Raw genomic sequence first — 23,870 nt, 5'->3', positions numbered from 1 at the left:
ATAAAAGACCCAGAATAGCAAAAACAATGCTAAGCAGGAAGTGTGAATCAGGCGGTATAGCGATACCAGACTTCAAACTATACTACAGAGCAATAGTAACAAAAACAGCATGGTACTGGTACCAAAACAGGCGGGTGGACCAATGGTACAGAATAGAGGACACAGAAACCAATCCACAAAACTACAACTATCTTATATTTGATAAAGGGGCTAAAAGCATGCAATGGAGGAAGGATAGCATCTTCAACAAATGGTGCTGGGAAAACTGGAAATCCATATGCAACAAAATGAAACTGAATCCCTTTCTCTCGCCATGCACAAAAGTGAATTCAAAATGGATCAAGGAGCTTGATATCAAATCAGAGACACGCCGTCTGATAGAAGAAAAAGTTGGCTATGATCTACATACGGTGGTCGGGTTCCAAATTCCTCAATAGGACACCCATAGCACAAAAGTTAATAACTAGAATCAACAAATGGGACTTACTCAAACTAAAAAGTTTTTTCTCAGCAAAAGAAACAATAAGAGAGGTAAATAGGGAACCTACATCCTGGGAACAAATCTTTACTCCTCACACTTCAGATAGAGCCCTAATATCCAGAGTATACAAAGAACTCAAAAAATTAGACAATAAGATAACACACAACCCAATCAACAAATGGGCCAAGGACCTGAACAGACACTTCTCAGAGGAGGACATACAATCAATCAACAAGTACATGAAAAAATGCTTACCATCTCTAGCAGTCAGAGAAATGCAAATCAAAACCACCCTAAGACACCATGTCACTCCAGTTAGATTGGCAGCCATTATGAAGTCAAACAACAACAAGTGCTGGCGAGGATGTGGGGAAAAGGGTACACTTGTACATTGCTGGTGGGACTGCAAATTGGTGCAGCCAATTTGGAAAGCAGTATGGAGATTTCTTGGAAAGCTGGGAATGGAGCCACCATTTGACCCAGCTATTCCCCTTCTCGGTCTATTCCCTAAAGACATAAAAAGAGCATACTACAGGGACACTGCTACATCGATGTTCATAGCAGCTCAATTCACAATAGCAAGACTATGGAACCAACCTAGATGCCCTTCAATAGATGAATGGATTAAAAAAATGTGGCATTTATACACAATGGAGTATTACTCTGCATTAAAAAATGACAAAATCATAGAATTTGCAGGGAAATGGATGGCATTAGAGCAGATTATGCTAAGTGAAGCTAGCCAATCCCTAAAAAACAAATGCCAAATGTCTTTGATATAAGGAGAGTAACTAAGAACAGAGTAGGGATGAAGAGCAGGAGAAGAAGATTAACATTAAACAGGGATGACAGGTGGGAGGGAAAGGGAGAGAGAAGGGAAATTGCATGGAATTGGAAGGAGACCCTCAGGGTTATACAAAAGTACATACAAGAGGAAGTGAGGGGAAAGGGAAAAATAATACAAGGGGGAGAAATGAATGACAGTAGAGGGGGTAGAGAGAGAAGAGGGGAGGGGAGGGGAGGGGAGGGGGGATAGTAGAGGATAGGAAAGGCAGCAGAACACAACAGACACTAGTATGACAATATGTAAATCAATGGATGTGTAACTGATGTGATTTTGCAATCTGTATATGGGGTAAAAATGGGAGTTCATAACCCACTTGAATCAAAGTGTGAAATATGATATGTCAAGAACTATGTAATGTTTTGAACAACCAACAATAAAAAATTAAAAAAAAAAACAAGCAAATACACTTTCTTCTCAGCAGCACATGGATCCATATATCATATACCAAATATTAGGCCACAAAGCAACTCTTACCAAATAACAAACAAACAGAGACAATATTCTGCATTCTATAAGATCATAATGGAATAAAATTAGAAACCAGTGATAAAAAATAGAAGCTACTCTAACACCTGGAGACTAAATAATGTTTTTAAATGACAAATGGATAGCAGAAGAAATAAGGGATGAAATAAAAAAAATTCTTAGAGGTAAATGAGAATAGTAATATAACATATCAAAATCTCTGGGACACTATGAAGGCAATGCTAAGAGGAAAGTTCAGTGCATTTAGCTCATTCATTAAAAGAAAAGAAAATCAACAAATAAATGAACTAACATTACATCTCAAAGCTCTAAAAAAGAAGAACGAATCAACACCAAAAGCAGAAGACAGGAAATAATTAAAATCAGAGCTAAAAGCAATGAAATTGAAACAAAAGAAACAATTCAAAACATTGACAAAATGAAAACTTGGTTCTTTGAAAAAATAAATAAAACTGATAAACCCTTAGCTACGCTAATGAAGAAAGAGAGAACTCAAATTACTAAGTCATGATGAAAAAGGAACTATCAAAACAGACACTACTGAAATATATAAGATAATTAGAAACTATTTTGAAAATTTATACTCTAATGAAAGAGAAAATCTTGAAGACATGAACAAATTTATAGAGACAAACAGAATTAGGAGGACATATATAATTCTAATACATCAATTTCAAGCAATGAAATAGAAGACATCAGAAGCATACCAATCAAGAAAAGCTTAGGACCAGATGGATTCTGAAGTCATGTTCCATAAGACCCTACAAGAATAATTAACACCAATACTCCACATATTATTCCATGAAATAGAAAAGGAAGGAACCCTTCCAAACTCATTCTATGAAATAGTATCACCTGGATACCAAAACCAAAGACACATCACGGAATGAAGACTTCAGATCAATATCCTTGATGAAAGAGGTGCAAAAAATTCTCAATAAAATTCTGCCAAATCACATACAAAACATATTTTAAAAGATAGTGTGCCATGATCAAGTGGGGTTCATCCCAGGAATGCAAGGCTGGTTCAACATATGAAAATCAATAAATGTAATTCACCACATCAATAGACTTAAAGACAAGAATCATATGATTATCTCAATAGATGCAGAAAAAGCATTTGTCAAAATATAGCACTACTTCATGTTCAAAACACTAGAAAAACTAGGGACAACAGGAACATACCTCAATACTGTAAAAGCTATATATGCTAAACCTAAGGCCAACACCATTGTAAGTGGAGAGAAATTAAAAGCATTCCCTTTGGAAAAAGAAAAGTATACCCATTTTTACCACTTCTATTCAACACCAACCTTGATACTCTAGCCAGAGTAATTAGAAGAAAGAAATTAAACACATAGTGTTATGGGGAGCTGCTTCAGAAAACACTCTTTTTTAAGTCCGAATTCAAATCAGAGAGCTTTATTTACCTGGCCAGGGACTGTTACCCACCCCTAGAGACTGAAGCTCTGTGGGAGAACAGCAATTTCCTGGCCTGAAACATGGGAACTTAAAGACGAAAACCACAACTCAGGGGCTTTCCTTAGCGTCATGCAAGCAAGTCAATCATAGAAGCTAAGACAGCAATTAGCATAGCAACTCACAATTGCATCTTGGGTTTAAACAGGTATTAGACAACCGTATCCTGAGTTTGAGCATGTGGTTAGCGGGGGCAAGAATCTACTTCAAAGTCTTGGGTCACCAAGACTACCATATTCTGGGTTGAGTACACTTTGTGGGGTACAAAGTACAGAAAATAATATATTATAAGAAAACAGCTTTCATTTCAATTTCTCAGAAACACTCTTGTAACAGCTTTTTATAAAAGGTAGCAAAATGGAGTTTTAGGCCTGTCTATGACAGTTCTTGATTTGTTTGTCTTATATCACTTACAAAATCTTAATCTATAATCTATATTTTTATTAATCTATAACATATAACTTACACTCTTATTGATTGTATTTTTCAGTTCACACCACAATAATAGAACAAAAAGAACTCAAAACTGTCTCTACTTGTTGATGACACAATTCTTTATTTAGAAGGTCCAAAAAACTCGACCTGAAAACTTTTAGAACTAATAAACAAATTCAGCAAATTAGGATATTATAAAATCATACCCATAAATCAAATGCACTTGTACATATCAGTGATGAATCCACTAAAAGAGAAATTAGGAAAACTACTCCATTCACAATAATCTCATCAAAAAAAAACAAAAAAAAAAAAAACACAAAACTTGGGTATCAATCTAATAAGAAGTGAAAAACCTCTACAATGAAAACTAAAAAACAATAAAGAAGACCTTAGAAGATGGAAAGATCTACTATGCTCTTGGATAGGCAGAATTAACATTGTCAAAATGGCCATACTGCTGGAGTGGTGGTGCATGCCTGTAATCCCAGTGGCTTGGGAGGCTGAGACAGGAGGATTTTGAGTTCAAAGCCAGCCTCAGCAACAGCAAGGTGCTAAGCAACTCAGTGCAACCCTGTGTCTAAATGAAATACAAAATAGGGATGGGTAATGTGGCTTAGTAATCAAGTGCCCTGGAGTTCAATCTCTGGTCCCCTCCCCCAAATGGCCACACTACCAAAAGTGTTACACAGATTTAATGCAGTTCTAGTTAAAATCCCAATGACATTCTTCATAGAACCAGAAAAATCAATCATGAAATTCATTTGGAAAAATAAGTGACCCTGAATAGCTAAAACAATCCTTAGTAAGAAGAGCATAGCAGGAGGCATTACTATACTACCAAGCAACAGTAACAAAAACAGTATGGTATTGGTACCAAAATAGACATGTAGACCAGTGGTACAAAATAAAAGACACAGAGACAACCCACATAAATACAGTTATCTCATGCTAGACAAAGGCACCAAAAATCATCCATTGGAGAAAAGACAGCCTTATTCAACAAATGGCGCTGGGAAAACTGGATATTTGTATGTAGCAAAATGAAACCCTCTCTCTCACCCTGCACAAAACTCAATTCAAAGTGGATCAAAGACCCTAGGACAGAGAGGCACTAGAATAGAACAGAGACCCTGCACCTAAAAGAACAAAAAAGCAGGTCCAAATCTTCACCATGATGGCTTGGGAACTGAGTTCCTTAACAAGACTCCTAAAGCACAATAAGTAAAATCAAGAATCAATAAAAGGGAGAAAATCTTTACCACATGTATCTCAGAAAGAGCATTAATCTCCAGGATATATAAGAAGCTCAAAAAATTTAACACACACACACACACACAAAACCACCCAAATAATCCAGTCAATAAATGGGCTAAGGAACTCAATAGACACTTCACAGAAGAAAAAATACAATCAAAATATATGAAAAAATGTTCAACATCTCTAGCAATTAGAGAAACACAAATCAAAACTACTCTAAAATTTCATCTCATTCCAGTCAGAATGCAATTATCAAGAATGCAAGCATGAGTAAATGTTACTCAAAAATTGCCAATGGGACTGCAAATTGGTGCATCTATTATGGAAAGCAGTATGGAGATTCCTCAGAAAATCTGGAATGGAACCACCATTTGATTCAGCTATCCCACTCCTTAGTTTATGCCCACAGGACTTAAAATCAGCATTCTACAGTGATACAGCCACATAAGTTTTTTTTTTTTTCTCCAAAGAATTTGCTTTTTTTTCCTTTTTTTGCCTATATATGTTTGATGGGAAACTATTGTTGGTTTTGCTGGGTTGTAAGCAAGGGCTTTGTTATTATTTGTTTCGAAAATGACCACTTTGCTGAGTGAGGAATGTATTGCAACACAACATGAGGGCAAGAGGAAGATAAGTTAGAAGACTATTTCAGTGCTTCTGATCCTAGAGCCAGAAGGAGTGGAGGCTTGCACCAGGATGTACAAATGGAAGTTGGTGGAGAATTTCATGATTTATTTTGGCCTTCAAAGATATAATAAATCTGGTACCCACACATGACCTAAACTTGAAGCCATTTTCACCAAATGAATCAAAAAACCACCAGAGACAGGATAGAAAACAGCTTACCAACAGAGACCAGTAATACAAAACCTATGCAGGTAGAGACTTTGTACAAAAGTCAAAAGGTTTAAATATCAATCCATTGAGTTGTCTTACAGAAAGGTATCGCAACATAATAAATCAACTAAAAGAAAGTTACCAACCTCTTATACGGATTCTTTGTAGGTAATGGAGAACCAGTGAAAGGATTTCAGTGAGGAATAACTTGACCTGACTTGTATTTTAAAACTAAAGTTCTAGTTGCATTTTAGAAGAAAAATTGGATGGAGTGAGATTAAAAGAACAGTCAAAAGGCATCAATAACTCAGGAAAGAGTCCCAAAGTTCCAAACATAAGTCTCAAGGTAATGACATGAGATCTGACTGAAGAGCTAATTACGAGGTCATTCACAACAGGGGAATCTGGTGTTTGACGGAATGGAGGAGGAGAGACACACAGTTCCAACTATTAAGTCTGCTAATGATATACCTCTACAAATTTCATTCTATCTCCAACCAAGGATCATACCTTATACTATGGTTTGTCCTCCAGAGGATCATGAACTACAAGTTTGGCCCCCAGTGTGGGCCTGATAAGATGGTTAAAAACTGAGGCCTAGTAAAAGATAATTATAATTAGGTCATAGGGCTCCACTCCTAAGACTGAATCTCTCAGGAATGAGTTAGATCTTGACAAAGCTGGTTGTTATAAAGTGAGTTTACCCCATGTGCTTGCTCTTTTCTTCACACAGCCTTTTCCCTTTCAGTTTCTCTATCACATTGTAGCTCTTGCCACAACATAAGCACCATGCTGTTTAGTTTTTCCAGCCACCAGAATCATCACTTAAATTAAACTCTTTAATTATGAAGTTTCCAGCCTCAAGTATTTTGTTACAGTAACAGGAGATGGACTAAGATACCCTATGACTTATAGAGGATTTATACAGCAACTACTAATTGAGATTGTTGAGAGCCACAGCTGAAGCGGCCCCAGCAAACTTCCAGCTGATTGGCTCACAGCAGCCCCAGCAAACTTCCAGCTGATTGGCTCACCACGGCCCCAGCAAACTTCCAGCTGCCAGCTGATTGGCTCCTCTGCGGTGATGCTCATTGGGCTGTTTCCCCACCCTTTCAGACCACGGAGCTGCTCATTGGGGGGACTCTTTTGGCTCCACCCACGTGACCCAGCCAATCAGCCTCAAAAGCGGGAGGAGTGGGGGTTGAGAGGCTCGCTGGAAGCCAGAACTCGTGTGGTGCAGTGTGTGTGTTCTAAAAATAAAGTTTGTTTCTGCTTGACAAGTGGCTCGTGAATTGTGCCCAGCAGGGGCATATATCCTCCAAAGATAAACTTAAAATAACCCTTTTTACTCTAAACTTTTAAAATTTGGATTCATCAGGGCTTAGTGCTTCGGAAAGGCATATGTGTCCAAAAAATGTACATAAGCCCAAGGTACTTCGGAAGGATATTCTAACAGGACAATGGAAAGGTCCTGACCCAGTGATTGTCTGGAGTTGGAGGTCTGTTCGTGTGTTTCCACAGGGAGAACAGCAGCCGATTTGGATTCCATAGAGACTAACTAAAGTGATTTCTATAGACCAAAAAGAAGATGATTTGGCTCAAATCCATAACAGCTGATATCCAGAACTCCAGTTTGGCTATCCTTACATCTGCGACAGTGGTTCTTCCACACCTGGAGGCTAATGAAACCAGGATGCTTTTTTTCAATATATATTTTATTATTGCCCTTTCCCACATCATGAAGTTCTATTTTGTTTTTTGAGCTCATACAGACCTAGGTTAATGTTTTGCTGATCAGTTCTATTTTTTGACTATGGAGTTTTTAAACATTGCAATGGAGATTTCATCTGCAAAAAGTTACAAGGCCTTTACTATTATGTTATGTGTTGAATGTATTATATTATATGTGCACACTTGTGTTTTGTGTTGTATGTTTGTATGTGCGTATGTCCATATATCATATATGACGAGCGCTCATGAAAAAATGGATCCAAATATTTTTTTTTCTTATTCACGTGATTTAAATGGTTTAACTTTAAATTGGGTAAACAGCTGTTTAGGATTGTTTTAATATGTGAACAAAAAAGGAGGTTAACAGATCTGTTTGTTTACCTTCACCTTTCCTTTTCATTATATTTAATAATTCTGTTCAGGATAATGTAAATTGTTCAGAAAATTGTTTTCTTTTAGTGCCTGCTGGAATGTTACATAATTTTTTCTTTAGCCATCATTGCCAGAATTCCTATCTTCATCCCAGTGTCGGTGAAGACAAAGATAAAACCAAACTGCAGCTTCTGCAATAGCTATCACTGAACTGCTTGCAGAACTTGCCTGGACTATGTATCACTTGTATGCATTGTGAACTATCTGTTGGTGCAGCGACTTGTGGTAGTGCCGGGGTATTTTTGCTGATGGTGTCATCGGTGGTACAATTTTCCAAAAGAGCTGTCAATTGGCTTGGTGTATCCTCCTTCCTTCTGTTTGTGATGGTCGTTCAGCTAAAATTTGGGGGCCCACAGAGGTGAGGCAAAGAACCTCACCCCCCTCACTGGTACAAAGGCCTATCCACAGGTGTGGCTGTATACTGGACCAGTAGTCAGTGACAGGTAAGATCCAATTGCAATGGTACCAACCTAAGACAGGAGGCTGATGCCTTGAGGTCAGCTCATCTGATGACGGGTAAGGACCATATGTAGTATTGGACAACCTAGGACAGGCAGGGTCCCTAAGCCACATGCTTGTTGTTTAATTAAACAGAGAGGGGGAGATGTTGAGAGCCACAGCCGAAGTGGCCCCAGCAAACTTTCAGCTGATTGGCTCACAGCAGCCCCAGCAAACTTCCAGCTGATTGGCTCACCGTGGCCCCAGCAAACTTCCAGCTGATTGGCTCCTCTGCAGTGATGCTCATTGGGCTGTTTCCCTGCCCTTTCAGACCAGGGAGCTGCTCATTGGGGGACTCTTTTGGCTCCGCCCATGTGACCTGGCCAATTGGCCTCAAGAGCGGGAGGAGTGGGGGTTGAGAGGCTCGCTGGAAGCCAGTGGTGGCAGTTGGGCTCTGAGGGAATTCCTGAAGAGCTTGTGTGGTGCCCTGTGTGTTCTAAAAATAAAGTTCGTTTCTGCTTGACAAGTGGCTTGTGAATTGTGCCCAGCCAGACTGTGGCAGAGATTACTCACATGCTTCCCAGACAGTAACCTGCTGTAGGGAGATAAACCTAGGATGGAATGTAATGTAACTCTGGCACCTCTGACTCCCACGTTTATAGCTCTGTTCTTGGCTTTTGGTCTTCTCAGCAGAGCAGGCTCTTCTAAAACCCTCTACCAACTGAGCTATATCCCCAGCCCATCAAATCAATTTCTCTGAGACAGCGTAAGGCTAACTGTGCTTCAAACATTTTCTGCCCCCAAACCAGGGAGATATTACACACTTATAAATGTCTTTTGATCACTATGTGAGATAGTCTCAATTTGGTGTAAGGATAGCAGGTAGCATAACCATCACTAAGTGGCCTACTAAAAAAACTATACATCTGGGGCTGGGACTGTAGCTCAGTGGTGGAGTGCCTGCCTTGCACATGTAAGGCACTGGGTTCAATCCTCAGAGCCACATAAAAATATACTGTGTACATCTACAACTACAAAAATTATATTTAAAAAAACTAAATATCTGTTTCCCTCTCCATTCTGATGGCCACTCATCCACCACCAAGAGGAGTGGCTGAGTGAAAAAAAGATTGAAAATCACCTACTGCTTCACTAAATACAAAGGGCCAATAAAATTAATTCAATTTATGTAGTAGGAAGGAAAAAGAGTAGGAGCAGAAATATATAAAGGATTACAGTCTCTTACTAACAGCCATATAAGTGAACTCAAAGGTGGAACTTCCAGTGCTAGTCAAATCTTCTGAGACAAGAACCTTAGCCAACCTCGTGAGAAGCCCTGAGCCAGAACCACACAGCCAAGTGACACCTACAATCCTGAACCTCAAATTATCGTGAGATAACAAATGTGTGTTTTAAGCAGCTAAGCCGGTGGTGGTGGGGCTTGTTATTAAGTAATAAGTACCTAATATATGTTCTTCCTAATATTACTATTTCAATTCACACTAATCCGTCATGAATGCCTAGTCATTCATTCTCTCTCTCATTCATCAAATACATAAGTAGTACCTAGTATATGATAGAGACCTATTGTCCTACAAGATATGATTACAAAGTCCTGAAAAGGTTATCTCCAAAATGTTTCTCATATCTCTCTTTTCTGTTACTGCCATTCTAATTCAGGCTCTCATCATTTCTCAGCAATACTATTACAAGAGCTCCCCAATTTGTTTCCTTGATTCTCATCTGTCCCTATCTATCTGAGGCACAGAAACAGCAACACAATAAGGATTAAGGCAGGAGAAAGTTCTCTTAAGGAAAGAATGAGCCCAGACAAATAACTTAAGTTATGACAGTCTTGATAGTTTCAGTAAAATAGAAAAGTAGCTAATCTATGGATTCACGATTTTATAGAGAGCAATATAAATACCTGCATTAGTTTCTTATTGATACTTTAAAAATTCACTACAAAATAAGTTACTAAACATACAATCCTAGAGGTCAGAAGTGTGAAGAGTTTTACCAGGCCGACATCTGAAGGCTCTTGGGGAGAAGTGGTTTCCTTGCCTTTTCCAGATTCTAGAAGCTACCTACATTCTGTGGCATTTGATTTCCTTTCATCTTCAAAACCAGCAAATGCTAGTCAAATATTTGTACATTCTGGTGACTCTGACATTGAGTCTTCCACCTCCCTCTATCATTTACAAGGGTCCTTGTGATTACACTTGCCCCAAATAAATAAACAAGGACAACCTATCTCAAAATGCTTAAGTAAATCAGATAAATCAGACCTGCAAATGTTAAAGTAACAGTCACAGGTTTCCAGGATTAGGGTGTGTACCTCTCTATGGAGAATGATTGGGAGGGGTGTGGTATTCTGCCACAATCTAACAATGACACACAACCAAGAAATTAGAATTTGGATTAGGGTCTTAGCTCAGTGGCAGAGCGCTTGCCTAGCACGTGTGAGGCACTGGGTTCAATTCTCAGCATGGCATATAAATAAATAAAGGTCCATCAACAACTAAAAAAGTATTTTAAAAAAGAGAAAGAAATTAGAATTAAAAAAGCAAATAGCAAGGGTGACTCACGGTTGAAGGGAAAAAGCATATATGATCCTCAAGAGAGCAACATTCAAATCATGGGCTTGGTTCAAATAAAATTTTTACTCCAGATAGGTTAACTTTTCTAACTCCCTCACAACCACAGAGTACTCTTATCTGGGGGCTCCTTTATAATCAGTATTTTCTGATCAGCACCAGACAAGTGGGACAAGAAAAAGTGGACAGGTATGGACATTTAAGGATGGCCTTTGTCAGGATACAGATCATGTGCCTAAGACTTCTAAATTTCAATAAATAGTATTTAAAAAGCTTTCTATATGAAGTATAAGGTCAATCCAGAACTACCCAGCTAAATGTGTTACAGTTTCAGAATATAAGCTTTCTAGTTATCTTCAGGTACCTAGAGAGAGTTAAAAAAAAACCAACTCCCACATTGACAGTTTATGCTGAGAAGGAAGTAACTGCACATGTATTTTAAGCAAACGATAAACATAAAAGACTTTATTTAAATTAAAACAAACAATACTATATTTTTAAAGCTTTTGCTGCAGATTCTAGAATAATATATATATATATATATATATATATATATATATATATATATATATATATATATATATATTTATTGTTTTTTTTCCTGGCCTAGAGCAATGTAGCATATTCAGGTTCTAGATTACCACTATTGGATAAGGACAGAATGTGAATGTAATTTTAACCCATGCTTATGATTGTAGGGTGGCTACTGGGTGACTGGCAACTCACACAAAAGAAGAATAGTCCCACCCCCACGATCCCCTCCACCTCTCTTGATAGAGGGTGTTTGGAGAGATAATAAGAGTAAGTCACATTCTTATGAGGGTGGTTAGGGTGGTAACAAGAGTCACAATCACACAGGCCCATGACAACAGCTGACAAGTGAGAGCAGGGGCTAAGTAAACAGCAGATGCAAAGTTCTGCCTCCATTTTTAGATATAACTGATCCTCTATATTCATGAACTCCATATTTGCACATTCACCTACTTGTTAAAATGTGTATGTAATCCCCAAATCAGCACTCATGGTGGGTTAGATAAGCTTCATGCAGGCATGAATTGTGCTTGCTACTACTGGCTATGAGTTCAGTGTTACTGAATCGACAATATATAGTAAACAGAGTATTTTAAACAGAAATGAACATAAAACAATAGGGTGATGAGATTATAGGCATGTTGTGACCGAGTGCTGTCAGGAATCTAATTGTGTACTTTCCCTGGAACAAAACATAATCATATGAACCATGAGAACTAACTATTTTATTTGTTGATGAACCTTTACTTTTGTGAGTTGTGGTCCCTAGCAATGTAAAACATATCTCTATCAGAAAAGAGAATATATGAGAAAACATACTTTAGTGTTAAAGGTGATGGCAGCAGAGTCCGAATCAGGTGGAAGGAACTAGAGAGTGGGTAGGACTTGACATTTATTGAGCACTTCTCACCTATATAAATTATCTCCTTTGATCTTTATGATAATTCTGTGAGGTAGGCTTTGTTATTATTATATTACATATGAGGACATGATTTCTGAGAAGTTAAAACATTTTGAAGGTTATACACTAGCATGTAGTGACATTGAAATTCAAATAGAGATCTAACTGAACCACATCTCTGACCCATATGATGGACACTGCTACCTCATTCCCATTTGGCTCTGGGAATGTGGCCTGCCCATGACAGACATGGACCTAACACAGAAACATTAACTTCTGGGTTTTAGAAAATTGAAATTTCCTGTTACCCACCTTCCTCCAAATGTGTTAAAGAAATTTGTAACCATAGAATGAATGCATCAACTGAAGCATTCTCTGATTACAAATTACATTAATAATTTTAATAGTCAATTAAGAAAGTTGGAAGGCACTAGCATTTATTTATCTAAGAAAAGCAGATATATAATTTTTACCCCATAAGAACCAAGTCAAATAGAAAAAGTTGCCCAGAGTTATATATTTAAAATTTGTCAGGATTCATAGATTGATAAATGTTATAATTATTATATATGATAAATATAATTCCATGACATTTTTAAGACTATTGAAAAATTTAAAAAATGTAGACCAAGATGGAATGTAAATTAACAGGAATAAATAATTAGTAAGGCCTACCATAATGTCTTTAATGATCTAGCATTCAACTAATCTACCAAACACATGATCCTATATTATATGCTCTGCTGCAGTCAGATTTACGTATATTTTCTTTTATTACTGTTTAGATCATTAAACACACACACACAGTATTGACACTCAAATACACAACTTCCCCCACAAATTGCATATACTTTGTTTATATAATGTTTCTCTAAGCAAAACATTTAAGAGTAAGAAAAGAATACTATTTAGTATGTTGATCATGAAATGTTTTCTTAAAGAAATGAGATTCTGCTAAGACTGTACTTTAGGAGGAACAAAATGCAAAATGCAAATGTAGGTTGGGCATCCCTAACTTAAATACCCAAAATGCTGGTAGATAGAAAATTTTCTGAGCACCAATACGATGCTAAAAGTAGAAAATTCCACACCAGATGTTATGTAAGAGGTCACAGTCAAAACACAAATACAAAAAAATATTGTATAAAATTACCTTTAGACTGTGTAGGAGTGTATATGAAATGTAACCAAATTTTGTGTTTAGACTTAGGTCCCCAAAATATTTTATTATGTATACACAAATATTCCAAAATCTGAGAGTTTGAAATTCAAAACACTTCTGGTCCCAAGCATTTCATGTAAGTGATACTCTACTCATACCTGTGAACACAGATACATATTCACTAGAATAAACTTAATTCTGCTCAACTAAAAAGGTCAATGCCTAGAATTTACATAGTCAAACTTTATACTTCATTTTTATAAGAAAGGGAGACATGGCAAATAAAAAGGGATTAACGAAATTTATTCAGAAATAAAGATTCAACATTTATAAGTTTGGCCTAATAGATTTAGTATAAAATTGGCTTAATTTCCTAGGCATGTTACTAATGATCATAATAATAATTTGGAGGTGATAAAGGATTCTAGTGCAATCTGGGTATGATACAGTTTAAAATTAAGGTGGAAAATTATAATCCTTATAGTAACCTCTATTTATCTAAGCTCATTCCCCAATAATTTCAAGTAAATACGAATTTATACTAATATTACTAAAATTATCAACTTTATTGATAATCTAAATTCTAATAATGCAATATTTGGACAAAAATTTTTCACTTTCAAACTCCTTAAAGCTCAATATAGAGATGGTACATATAAATGAGAGCTACAGATGAGCAATTTTTAAAAGTACATCATAAATACTATCTCCTTTATAATAAATGAAGTGGTAGAGAGTAACAGAGTCTGAAATATCAAATACACACATTTTTGTTATTGATTACTAAATCTTTTGTTCTCCCGTCTACTGTAGAGCTTTTGGTAGGTTCAGCCTTCATTTACAAATCAAGATGACAGCAGTAATAGATACAGGTAAAAACAATACACACACACACACACACATATATATATCTAACACACACACATATATATGTGTGTGTGTGTATATGTATATATATATATATATATATATATATATATATAGAGAGAGAGAGAGAGAGAGAGAGAGAGAGAGACTTACTATATTTTTTACATATTTTTTGTGGAAGTTGTGGTAGGAAAGAATGATATAAGTATTAATGACATAGGCCTAAGGTCGACAAATAACAGTAGCTTACTGATATAGTTTAATAAAAAGCTAAAAATAAAAGATTTTCTAAGATATTTGCTTTAGCCTCAAATGTTAAATATACCAAAATACTGACTACAACTGACAGTCCACAATTTGTGAAGGTCAGTGTTTCCAAAATTTATTTTAAAACATGGATTGGTAGTAAAAGAATATTTTCTAGTACAGGTAAAACATCCCTAATCTGAAATACTCCCAAATCCATTTTGTTGTTGTTATTTTGAGATGAGGACCAGGTGCATTGCCCAAGCTGACCCTGAACTCCTGAGCTAAAGGGATCCTCATGACTCAGCCTCCCAGGCAGCAGAGGCTATAGATGGTGCCACTGTGACAGGCTCCAAAACTTTTTGAATGCTGACATGATACGCAAAGATTTTGAACTCTAGAGCATTTTAGATTTGGGGTTAGGAATACTCAACCAGTAAAGTCTATGTAAATATTAAAAAATAAATACACACAAAAAAATCTGAAACACATTTAGTCCCAAACATTTTAGATAGGGAATACTCAACCTATAATATGTTAAAGGCCAGAAGTTCTCAGGTAAAGCTAAAAGAAACCCTGTGGCTCTGAACACACCTGAAATATACAATAAAAACCTGAGAAATTTTCCCCACATCAAATTACCATTTATAACATTCTTTTACTTTTTAAAACCCCAAATTCAGTTAGCAATTGTCCCCCCCTCAGGTTTCCATTTCTAAAAAGGGCTATGAAGCACCAATTCTGACAGTTTTACTTAATGTCCTTTTCATTCACAAGTGGCCTGCAGAATAGAAACTCTATATGGTAAAACAAACTAATTCCATTTCATGACATAATATTAACTTTATCTGGATGCTCACAGATAAGAGTTTTGCTTTTTAAAATCTCACAAGGTCAATCAAAAGAAAGCATAGTATTTTATCCATTCAGAATCTTACTTGCTTTATAAGTCCTGCATAACTTTTCTTCCTCATCTCAAATATAAGTGATACAAAATTTTCAGAAATACTCATAATTTTTTAAGAGTTAATATACAGGGACTTTACTAATTCAATTAAAACAAACAAATTACTTCAATAACATATTCCTACCAGACTCTTATCCGTCATACAACTTTTTAAAACCTTGGGAATTAGAGAATAGTAAAGAACTTTTATCAACAAAGAATAAATGATAAAAACTGGAAAGTTTTCAATTTATTGCCTTCTAGAATTGGGTCTAGGTAACAATACAATTAGGAAAGCAAGCAGTTAAGGAAAAACATTCTAAAATAACCATAATAGTAACTTTCACACCAAGCATAGCAGCCTCCAAATTAATGTAACTACATTATTTTTTAGGTCTGGTATGGCTAAAGCTGTTAATAAAAACACGAAAATATTTTGACATTTATTTTAAAACAGAGGCACACACATATAGCTCTATTACAAAATTACTGAGCCACAGTTACAAAATATACTATCTATAAACTCAGAAATTTTCTACATTGTATGGGAGAAGCACATTGGTTGCACTTATTATTAAAAATCCATGAGTGAGATAAGTCAAATATGGTTCCTATAAGAAAAAACAATAACAACTCTGTAACCTCTACTGAACAACTAATATTAGGAAGAAGGTAGACTTACAGAAAAGAAACCTACTGATGTAGCCACCCATCCTAGACCAATTCAGAGACCTGGGTTGAAGTCCAGATTCTGCCAGTGACAAGGTTGTGTCACTGTAGAGGAAACAGGACTGTGTGAAATTTTCACTGGTTTAAGCTTTCTACAAACATTGTGGTTTTAGATATAATAAAAGCAGAGTTATCATTAAATTAATCATTAAATTAGATATAATAAAAGCAGAGTTATCATTCAATTAACTTTGGATCATCAATTTCTGCATCTATAAATGAGAGGATTAGGGTTGTCAAGTTTAAGGTTTCTGCCAGCTCTAAATCAAAATTTTAACTCTAAAGGCAGTCCCTTTTATCATGCTCTTGTGTCCATTAGTAAAATACACGAAATTAATCCAAACCACTCACCTATGACTAAAGATTACATCCAGGCTATTGCACAAGAAGATGGCTGAGCTGCAGTGTTAACAAAGGAGAGAGAAAAAAAAAAAAAAAGATGCTGCATTTGGCTTGTACTAGTCCTAAACTGAAACACAGCCGACTGTGACTATACTTACAACTCTAGTTCAAAAACCCAACTTGTACCAAAAGTGGCTATTTACTTAGGTAATTCATAATCTCCTAGATATTAAACTATAAAAAAGCATGCACACGCACGCACACATACACACACCCCCAATTAGTGAAAATCAGTCTTATTTAATGTAGAGGAAACAGGACTGTGTGAAATTTTCACTGGTTTAAGCTTTCTACAAACATTGTGGTTTTAGATATAATAAAAGCAGAGTTATCATTAAATGGTATAAAATTTCCTAAAATATTTGGTAAGATACTAGTATATTAAAGGCCTACATTTTGAAATGACAATGTTTATATTTTAGACAAAGTGCTTGATATTTTTATTTTTATAACAAAATAAAGTATATTATGAAATATATATATAAGAATATTATGAAATAATATAGCTTTCTGAAGCAGTTCAATGGGAAGCCAATAAACATTTCAATACGTAAGAATATTTTAACTCAGCCAAACTAATCTATCATTAGCCCAGAAAAGTAGCAGATACAATTTCTCAAAAATGCTACTTTTTCTACTGTATAGCAAAATTACGTGTCATATCATTACCACTACAACTACCATCATCATCTTCAATAAATACTCATTAGCTTTTATGATACATTCAAAGCATTAATATCAAGGTAAGACAAAATACAAGATATGGTCCCTATAATCAGAAAGGTATAATCAAAATCAGGGGGAAAAGGTATATTTACAAAAACAATAAATTGTATTTGCGAATTACAGATAATAAATATTATAAGAATTCTGAGTAAGGAAAGTCCAACAAAGGCTAAGTAGGTCAGGACATTGCTTGGTAAAAGGGCCACAGTATTAAAAGAAGTAGACTTACTGATGCTAATCATAGAAAACAAAACTACTTTCTGCTTCTTGGAAACTCATACTCTACCTTCTACTAGTTATGTCTATAAGTGATAAGTGGACTGAGCTGTATTGAAGTATAAGCAACAATAGAGGCCTTTCATAAGATGCTAACACAGCAGGACATTAAAAGGGAAGTTTCTACTAAGAACTAAAGACAACAGAATTAACACTCCAAAGCAGATGCCAGAACTTTCCTAAAATTTCAAAGGAGGCAGTCTAAAGAAAGGAATGTCAGAAGTGTCTTACCTCCTACCCTCAACCAACACTAGTAAAATGTGACTTCAAGGAGATTACAGAGCTGGTTATGGAGATATTCATGAGATTTATGGTAATAAGGACCCAGGCCTTTTTATGGGGAAGAGAGAAAATTCTCATTCCACACCTCTAGCACAGGAAAAAAGGCTTTGAGGGGATCATATGAAGGGCTTGATACATGTCTCAAGCATTTTCAAGAACATCTGACCTAGACACCTGATTCATCCCTGGAAAATCTAAAGAATGGGAGATGAATGAAGATGCACTGGAGAACAAAAGAGATGGCTGAACTAGGACCACTCCTAGTTTTGTACAAAGAATGATTAGTTCCTAGGGACCAGATATGGGTCTTACAGGAAGAAACAGAAAGCTGTGGTAGAGTCACATGGATCCATCCAAACGGATTATCTGGAACCTGAACAGACTTCAACAAAATGATGATGAAGATACTTACTGCCAGCTCCAAGAGCTGAGGAAGGAGCCAGCAACCAGCCAGAATACATTTTCATTTTCAAGGAACTTAATGTGAAAGTCTCAAGCAACTAAGATGAAAGATACAGGATTCTCAAGTGAAAAATCTTGAAACATCTACCAAGACTATAAAAGCACTAAAGATAGATCATCATCTAGATTCTTAGCTAAAGCTCTGAAGCTCCTTTTCCCTCCTCCTCTTCCTTCTTCCTCCTCCAACTTTGGAGGGATCTGAAACCAGGACTGGCAAGACAAAGAAGGAAGAGTAGAAAAGCAGGGTCAGAAGGAAAAAAGTCAATGAAGTCCTTCCCCAATTACTAACTTGTCCCTTGCAAAACACAGGGCCAAAAAAAATGTGCATAGGGGGAGAAGCTTCATCTTTAATTTGGGTTTGGTCTAGAAATTTTATTTGTTTATTTGCACTGTCATTTTAATAATCAAGCTGAGACCTTTGTGACTTAGTTATTGAAGGATGATTTTTATTATCTAAGAGTAACCAGAAATATCAAGTTCACTCATGTCAGAGAATAAACCAGCCTAAGAGTAAATTGAAAGAGACAGAAAGGGGCCAAAAAAGAAAAAAAAAAGAGATAAAAAATAATACTATTATAATTATGTCCTACCAGTTTCCTTTTTAATCTATTGCACTATAGAGTCCAAACAAAAGGCCAGAAGCAATGGCACATGCCTGTAATTCCAACTACTCAGGAGGCTGAGACAGATGAAGGATTCTTAAATTACAGACTAGCCTTGGCAACTTGGCAAGACTCTATCTCAAAATAAAATGTAAAAAGGGCCAGGGATATAGCTCCCAGCCCCAGTCCCCCTGGATTCAATGCCCAGTACCAGGCAGGGGTGGGGAAGTATCATAAGGACAAACAGAGAAGTATGTAAATGTGATCTTATAAAACAGAATGGATTCCACCCAGCTTCCCTGTCTTACTGAGATGGTTCAACCATAACAATTTCAGAACTATGCCACAACATGAGAATTATTATTAATTCAAGAATCTAACATTAATTCTTAAAATTTGACATGGTTCACCTAAATATGCTAGACATCTTTTAACAGGCCGAGGACTATGTCCTGCTCCCCACTGCATTTCTAACACTTAGAAAAGTACCCTTACATAAAACCTGCTTTGAGAACTGCAGTTCTTACCACAAGAAGCTGCTATCTTAGGCTCTTGAAAGACAGAATACGAACAATTATGCATTCAGTTGAGACTTTTTCTTCAGTTAAAAACATACTGAACCTTATTATATACAATACTGTATAGTAGAAAACTGTCACCCTTACCCTTTCAAAGCCAGCCAGATTTCTTAACATGCCTTTCAATACTATACTACAAACAATGTGAATGTAAAACCTTTATTGATATTCAAATAAGAAAACAACTACTATATACATTTTTATAGAGTTTGGGAGAAATCCTCAAATAAATACACTATGATATAATGGTACCCAAAGCAGAAATTTTAAAGGGGTATTTAAAATATACTGCAAATATTTTATGAATACTATTAGTATATAGTAAATATTTTCAATGATGGCCTGAATGAAGAGCCCATAACTCTCTAAAATAGGTACTGTCATCCTTACTTTAAAGATTTGGGAACTGAGGCTCAGAATTTAGTGACTTGCTCAAGGTCATGCTACTAGCAAGTAGGGGAGTGGAAATTTTAATTCAGGATGTGTGCCAGATTCCCAAGGCATATTTTTAATTATACTGCTACTATAAGGCTGAGGAGTGATTTTTACTGACTCCCTTCCCCAGAAAATAGATCCTACTTTAATAGTTACCTTTATATTATCTAATAGAAATGTAAGATATTAACAAGTTGCATCCATAGTTCTACTTAATCTCTCTATTGGTGTGAATTTATTAGTAAACTCTTCATGAGTAAAACTCTTATGGAGAAGAACAGAGTTTCTAATTATATACACATACATAATATATATGGACATACATATATACACATATGTGTATATGCATATATGTATGTACACACATTCATGATGCCGTGCTTATGGCATAGTATTTGCAATAAGTGTATATGACTTTACAATTTGACAGTTTCCAAATAGTACATAAGAAAAGCAGGTCTTATTGTACATTTTCAGGAACTAAAGGGAACTGGCTGTATCAAGAGTCCTATTACAGGATTGTTTCATTGTCAGACTTCATCTCAAGTAAATATAAAGGCAAGAGGTAGAGGTGGAAGAACTTCTATAGATATTTCAGTATTCAATGGTATTCGTCCCTTACCTGGCATGATTTTGCCACCTCTCCCTTGCCCCACTCTGCCCCAGGAACATCTGGTAATGCTTACTATCATGATAATGGGGAGGGAACAATTGGGGTGGAAGTCTACTGACACCAATTATGTAGGGCAGTGATACTGCTAAACATCCTATAATGCACAAGATAGATCATCAACAAGGAATCAACCAATGCAACACTGAGAAGCCCTAGTATAAGGTTTTAAATGTCTGAAGCACTTAAGACGTTGATGGGGTGGTGACAGTGTTTAGATACCGTAACTACAAACACTGATCAGAGTCCCAGTAACCCCCAAGAAGGATTAGATACAACACTCTGCAGTGATGAAGCACTGGCACAGGGACAGTGGCTTATTAGATTCAAGGAGCGTGGTGTGAAGGCTGAAAGTGCTATCAACATCCATGTAATATCCTACCTTCTGTGAATTTTTTTTTCTGATAAAAGAACAGGAAATTGAACAGTGTAAGTAGAAAGAAATAAAGTTTACTGAAGTGAAACAGCTTTCATTAAAGAATACACAGTTCCACTACCGATTTATTGAGTGTTTCTATTACAGCAGAACTCTGGGGGGTTACAATCTAAAATAAGAACAAAGGATGTGTGGACATCTTCTAACAAAAAATCATAATAAATAAATAAATACTCATGTACTTCACTTTGAACATTAATATTATGAAGATCAAATGCTATTGCAGGAGAGCCCCAATTGTAGAAATGCTCTGATGACTCTGTGTTATCATTTCTTCCTAGTTCTTTCTTTCTGTGAATTTTGGTACTCTCTGTCACAAGAGGAAATAGTAAAAACTGGATACTTAGCAACCTGAGACTGTGTTGACGTCCAATAATAAAAAAAAAAAGAACAACAAACAAAAACCATTTCACAAAATGTTGCTTGCTTTGCATGGTTGAGATTTACTGTTAAATACCTACACCTTTTCTTTTTCACCTCCATTGTTCCCTTATTCTTTAGTCCTTCCTTATTATTTTTCTAACCTCAATAACATTTCTTCACTGAAATCTTTTTACCCTTCATTTATTCCTTGTTTTATTACGTTTCATTCCTTTTTTATTATTCCTTTCCCTCCTTCCAATTCTAATGACTTAGTGTACTCTCTCAAAAAGACCAATAGTGAAAGTATATACTGAGAATTTTGGAGTCAGACTTCAGTTTACCTAGTAATATCCTGCGACTCCCTGCCCTATGTCTTCATCTCAGCATACCAACACTCATTAAGTAGTTATCACCTCTACTAACTTCCAAAAATCACAAATCACTTCTTCACACTTAATGGGTATTGCTAAATTGCCAGTAAGATCTAAACAGAGCAGGATAACTGATCCAAACTTCTCTTGCTTCAGGCACCAACTCTTTTCTATTATCAACATTTACTAAATTAGAAGAGCTCACTAACACAGGTGCCATCCTAAATCACAGTTGGTAAACATGCAAGTGATTTGCTCTTTGAAAACTATCTTTTGGTAAACTGAACCACTTAACAAAACGCTGACACAGTGTGATTCATCTAATAAGCCTTGTTTGACATTTTATCAGTATAAAGAATGACTCATTAAATCCCCCAAATGGCACACAAGGTATGTTTTACCCTCCTACATTCCTTGGAATAATCTCAGAAAGTTTATTCTCTCCATAAATGCGTAACCAATAACAGATACTCATTAATTCCGAGGATTCGGGTCATGTTAGGTAAATACGGTACTGTACTTCATGTGGTACTGTAGTGTGATGCCTCCTGGAGCCCTGGCAGATGCCTGGGAGCAACAGTAAAATCGTGTACCGTTGTGAAACTGAGAAAGTAAACCCTAATTTGTTCTGCGTGGGTTAACCCTAAAGGACAAAGAGGTGCAAGTCCCATGAATTCAGCAAGTCCCATAAATCCAGTGGTACTGCCTAGTTTAAATCCTCGTCGTCAGCGTTCCACCTAAGTTTGAGTGGTTTTGGAGATAAATCTCAGGCTGTTGCTTCTCGCCAGGAGCCCCCTTGGGCTCACTGCCTTCCAGGCGGGCCGGTGAGCCGGCTCCACGCGCACAGGGTCGCCTCCATCCCCGCCCCGCCCCTTACCTTAGTAAGCTGGGCGATTTTCTTGCTCATTTTCAGGTGCATGTCCTGGCTGTAGTCCACGCAGTGCCCAGCCAGCTGCGCCGCGGCCGGCGAGGGTGCGAATTTGGCCGCCCCGGCTGCAGAGCCGCTGTAATAGTGCTGCTGCCAGCTCATGCCCGGGGTCGCCATCTTCCCGATAGACCCCGGCCGGGGCACCTGTGTCCGCGCCCGCAGGGAGGCCCACCGGGAGGCCCACGGAGCAACCACGTCTGGGAGGCAAGAGCCGAAACGGTCTCTTCCCGACCCGACCCCTGGCGTCTGCCAGCCTCCGCCGAAGAGGCCCTCCTGTCTGAAACCCCCTGGTCACACCCTTTCAGGGACGGGGCGGTCCCGCCGGCCGGAGGCCGCAGACTACACGGCGCGGGGCTGACGCTTCGGGGTCCGGCGGCGACGGCCGGGGACCAGGCCCGCTCTCGCCTCAGCCCGAGCCCGGAGGGGGCGTCGTGGGCAGCGTGGATCCTCGGGCCCCGCTCGCAGGCGGCACCCGGGGCCAGGCGAGACGGCCGCCGCCGGGGCTGCGGAGGGAGGTGGAGACGGGGCGGGCTACCGCGAGGGAAGGCGGGGACATGGAGGAGGACGCGGGAGTCGTGGAGCAGCCGTTACCAGGGTGCGCGGCTCAGGCCCGCGGAGCGCGCGGGGCTGGCAACGTCATTTCCCCGCAGTCAAGCCCCGCCCCGCGCCGCCGCCAGCCCCGCATCCCCGCATTCCCGCATCCCCGCGACGGGTACGGGCGCCCAGCCCGGTGTGCTGGATCCCGTTAGGCCGTGCTCAGGCTGCTAGCCCTGTGTGCTGAGCTTGCAACCTTCTGTAAAAAAAAAAAAAAATTGGACAGAGAAGATGAGGCCATGGTCACCTTCGTTTAGCTCAAAGCCTGGCACTTGCGCTTTACAGAGCCTTTCCACGTGCATCCTCGCGTGTACAGGACCCCAAGAATCAGCTGTTTCCC

General features: G+C 37.7%; 1 protein-coding gene across 1 annotated transcript in view; it reads right to left on the bottom strand.

Moving 5' to 3' along the window:
- Positions 1–23,053, bottom strand: part of Fam184a (family with sequence similarity 184 member A) — a 118,609-nt gene extending 95,556 nt beyond the window's left edge. Inside the window, exon 1 of the mRNA XM_027953033.2 lies at positions 22,886–23,053. Coding sequence (XP_027808834.1) covers positions 22,886–23,053 — 168 coding nt within the window. The remainder of the gene's footprint in view (positions 1–22,885) is intronic.
- Positions 23,054–23,870: the final 817 nt, after the last annotated feature.

This window comes from Marmota flaviventris, chromosome 6 (assembly GCF_047511675.1).
Source record: "Marmota flaviventris isolate mMarFla1 chromosome 6, mMarFla1.hap1, whole genome shotgun sequence".
In the NCBI taxonomy this organism is placed as follows: Eukaryota; Metazoa; Chordata; class Mammalia; order Rodentia; family Sciuridae; genus Marmota; species Marmota flaviventris.
This window is presented reverse-complemented; position numbering and strand designations above follow the sequence as displayed.